Raw genomic sequence first — 4,067 nt, 5'->3', positions numbered from 1 at the left:
TACTTATGAGTGCTATACATGTGAGAACAGTTCTTCAGTCAATGAAACATGTTGTGCTGCATTAATAGACTAAGTGATATTTTGGTGAGCTGTACATGTAGTTAAACATAAAAATTAATTTATTAGCTGGATATGCATGTGATTGTGAGGCAAATAATGAAAGCAAGTTTTGTTAGTATAGGAGTAAGCATCGATGATATATATACAATAACATTATAGCATTGCATTTTATATCCAATTGTCATAACTATGTATTCTTGAGGCATTTTAATTCCCACGCATTACTATGATAACTGTTTACAGTTACTAAAATATCATTCATGTGTGATGTGGTGAGTGTGGTTATAATAAACAGGATGTGTTGTTGATTATCATGAATCCTTTGTGAAGTCAGTATAGATGTTATGGAAGAAGATAAACAAGCTAGTTCCATTAAGTTTTTCATGTATAACCTTTTAATTTAGCAATCCGACCTTGCCCTGCTGAATTGCCATGTATACATACTTGTAATGAAGTACATAGTAGTAACAGTTATACTGTATTAATAATCTACAGCTACATAAACTATACTACATACATGATACATGACTGAAACCTGTCACCTTTACATTGTTAGGCCAAAGAACTTCCTGACCTTAATTACATAATAAGCAGCTGCATGCAGGTGGCTGCATTTGATCAGTCAATTTCTTTAAGCTTATATAGCAAAACCATAGTGAAATACATACACTAATGTGTTCTGCTAAAATAAGTTGTACATACCTAAATATAGGACATGGTAATTGGAAAAATGTTTATTTATATGGACAGCACTCATGCATGGTGCATGCAATGATGACAACAATTACAGCACACTGTGAGACTACCGACAGACTATACAGTATTACCACCTTCCCAAATGGATTGTGTAGCTCTTTAAATACCAGATGAACAACAGCATTGTACCCAGTCACAATTGTTATTAGTGTAGCTAACACCATTGATCTTATACAAATTGACTAATACCATGATAGGCATGATGATATGATAGACAATAACATGATATCAAGAGTATATAATGTGGGAGCCCTCCCACATTATATACTCTTGATGATATAATGCTACCAATGCTACCATATATTCCCTCCATGTGCCATCATCAAGAATGGTACATACATCATTCTCGACTACATTGAAATCTGTTGACAGACTTCATTTCATACATATACAATTGCTTGACCTACTGTGTACATGTATATGTTTGTATAACATTTTCTGCGTCTTCGCACAATCTGTGGTAATCATCAGCTATAAATATTTATGATATGTACAAGAGTTAATAATAGTGGGAGGGACTATAATTATCACTTGCTATGTAGTAATGTAGTTGTGGACATATGGACATGACTGAGTCTGTGGAAGGCTGCTGATATTTATTTTGCTTGTTCTTTATGATTTAACCTGCTGTGCTATCTTGGACAGTATACCGTTAGTTGCATTCGGTGCCTTCCCTATACATTCTATGATTTTATGCAATTTGAATGAATTTAAAATTGAAGAAAAGATTTTTATGGCAAATGCTACTACAATGTGATTAATTTAACCAATATACTGTACTAAATTGTACATGTTGGCAAGCACGTTCACTATAGCATACAGCAAGTATAAAAATATTAAATGGAACTGTGATCATAAGAATATAGGAGTGTGGCAAACTTATAACCCTATGTACTAAAGTTATTACATTATTTATTTTACTTAACCATCGTCTAATAGCAAAAATAGGTATGAAATCTCTATCAAAAACTTTCTCAATTGCAAGTTCAGTTAACCATACATGTTCAGTGAAATTATATAATATGTGGGAATCAAAGAATGTCATAACACTATCCATTTAAAATTTGGAGAGATTATTGTTGACATTCACACCCACAAATTATGTAAAATTGATATACGCATTCTTTGGAACTTTAATTTCTCCCATACGTATGTTGAAATACCTCATTTATGTGATTGCCCAGAAGGGGCAACTGTAGCCCCCTTATAGATATGTACGTATGGGAAAACCGTAAATTTCAACTTATGACATATATATATATATATATATGTTATCTTTTCAAAATTTGGGGAAGTTACTTCAGACTGGGAAATTCAGGTTGCTAGGGGCAATGGTTATTATTGTGCATGTGTTACAAAGCCTTACATATTATGAAATTTGTCTCAGACAGCATATGAACTTCTAAGAAGTAAAGTACATATGTCCAAGTGATTGTTTAAAGGAAGTGATGAGTCACTTAGTTATTGTATGGTTAATTGGTTATGGTATTGTGGTAGAGTTAATAATATATAGTGGTAGGGAGAGTGTCCAACCCTGTATGGTCTGTCAAAAATGAGGGCACAGCATGTAATTGCATTCACAGGAAGTCAAAGAGTTCTATGGAATGAATTCTGTTTAAGGACTTTTGAGAGAAAGGAACTGGGTAGATTTCTGTTATAACTAAAATGGCTTCTGTGAAATGAATACAATTACACTCTATGTTCATTTCATATTCAGTGTTGGATACTCTTCCTACCATAATATTACTACATATGATAAGTATTAAAATCCACTTATAGCTGATGGTTACTGCAGACTGTGCAAAGACACAGACTCCATACTATATTGTGATGTATGCAGGCAATCAGTGGTATCACATACCAATATAATAATGAATGTTATATGAATATATACAAGCTATGTACATGTAGTCTATCAATTATTATTTTCAGTTTCCGGTAATAGATTGATGTATTCACCATTCTTAAAAATGTAGCATGGAGGGAGATCAGATACAGCAGATGTATCATTTATCATATTTGTAACATTGTTATAGAGTGTACAGCACTGTCCATTAGTAGTTGACCAACATTTCACCATTTTATCAAATATTTCAGACTGCTTGCAGTAGTGTTTCTCATACAATATCCTGTATTGTTCTACACTAAACTTTATACACTCTCGTTTTGATAGCATAACCTAAAATCGATGCATGAACCATCAGAATTTTATTCATAATTGCATACTTACCTCAACCTTTTGAAATAGTTTGCTTTGTGTCTGAAAAAACTTCAATAATCCAGTTACAGTTTGTAGGGATAATTTAAATGTGTCACTCCCATTGAACAGGAAGTATTGCAAATGGTACTTGATTGCCATTGCACTGGTAAAGTGTCGGCATGGTGGACTGAAATTTTGAATCGTTTCATTGAGGCGAGTATCCAAAGACTGATTGCTACACACTTCTGAAACCTCCTCTGGTTTCTGTATATCTTTAGCAAAAATCATGCAATAATATAATGCAGACTGACATCATGGTGCACAATGCAGCTTTGAATAATAACACTATACCAAACACCTACATCAGCTTACCAGTTTCATTAAACAGCCTTTGAATTGTTTAGCTACATCGTAAACTTCCTGCAGCAAATTGCCCAGTGCAGCAGTACTCACTTTAGTAGTGCCTTTAGTAAAGCTAATTGCAATGGCCAGTAGAATTGCAACTTTAAAAAACATAATAAATAGAAATCCTTTAAATCAATTGCAAAAATAAATTCTGCTGTCTCTGAAACTGAACATCAACCTGCAACCTTTATAGAAAGTGTATGGCAGTTTCTAAGCAACTTTAGCTACACTACACATAAATAATGCATTAATGATCACTGATGCATACAATATAAGTCAGTAAGATTTCACCATGGTAACTGCAGTTTTCAAAGGAATTTTTGTGAACTGTTCATATAATCCTATCTTTATGTACTTAAATATCCATAGGAAGGTATTAGTAAAGCAAAGCCTGTAATTCCCACACATGTAATTAATCACATAATCCCATTTGTTCTACTTTATTGTCAAAGATTCTCTTTATATTCACCAATGGAATGAACCTCAACAATACTACTATCCACTTGCACAATTGTGCAGGCCAGTTAAGGTGAGCTGTTACACACTCCTTGGTGCATGGGTTCCAACTTTCATGGCCACCATCCCGCTGTCTATATCAACCAACACCATTGTCTGCAACTCACTACTGTGAGTCTTGATTAATGAA

The 4,067-nt window shown here is 33.7% G+C and overlaps 1 protein-coding gene across 2 annotated transcripts; it reads right to left on the bottom strand.

The window, feature by feature from the left end:
- Positions 1–2,621: 2,621 nt before the first annotated feature.
- On the bottom strand, positions 2,622–3,569 carry LOC136251874 (uncharacterized). Of its 2 annotated transcripts, none has more exons than XM_066044275.1 (3): positions 3,389–3,569; positions 3,047–3,280; positions 2,622–2,995 (listed from the first exon to the last, which is right to left on the bottom strand). In XM_066044275.1, exons 1-3 carry the CDS (start codon positions 3,530–3,532, stop codon positions 2,732–2,734), a joined length of 642 nt encoding a protein of 213 aa, XP_065900347.1. In that variant the 5' UTR covers positions 3,533–3,569; the 3' UTR covers positions 2,622–2,731. The 2 variants fall into 2 exon arrangements, 1 of the variants encoding a protein (XP_065900347.1); XR_010699236.1 differs by having other exon boundaries at positions 2,625–2,995; positions 3,047–3,288.
- Between the last annotated feature and the right edge of the window lie 498 nt (positions 3,570–4,067).

Source organism: Dysidea avara, chromosome 3 (genome assembly GCF_963678975.1).
Source record: "Dysidea avara chromosome 3, odDysAvar1.4, whole genome shotgun sequence".
Lineage (NCBI taxonomy): Eukaryota > Metazoa > Porifera > Demospongiae > Dictyoceratida > Dysideidae > Dysidea > Dysidea avara.
Note: the sequence above shows the minus strand (reverse complement) of the source record. Positions and strands in the feature narration are given on the sequence as shown.

Bases quoted from the DNA above. Each gene is read 5' to 3' on its own strand.
- LOC136251874 (XM_066044275.1), bottom strand. From the start codon at position 3,532: ATGTTTTTTAAAGTTGCAATTCTACTGGCCATTGCAATTAGCTTTACT. The intron at 3,281-3,388 runs GTAAGCTGATGT...AAAGATATACAG, and splicing joins AAGGCTGTTTAATGAAACTG to AAACCAGAGGAGGTTTCAGA. The intron at 2,996-3,046 runs GTAAGTATGCAA...CATCGATTTTAG, and splicing joins AACTATTTCAAAAGGTTGAG to GTTATGCTATCAAAACGAGA.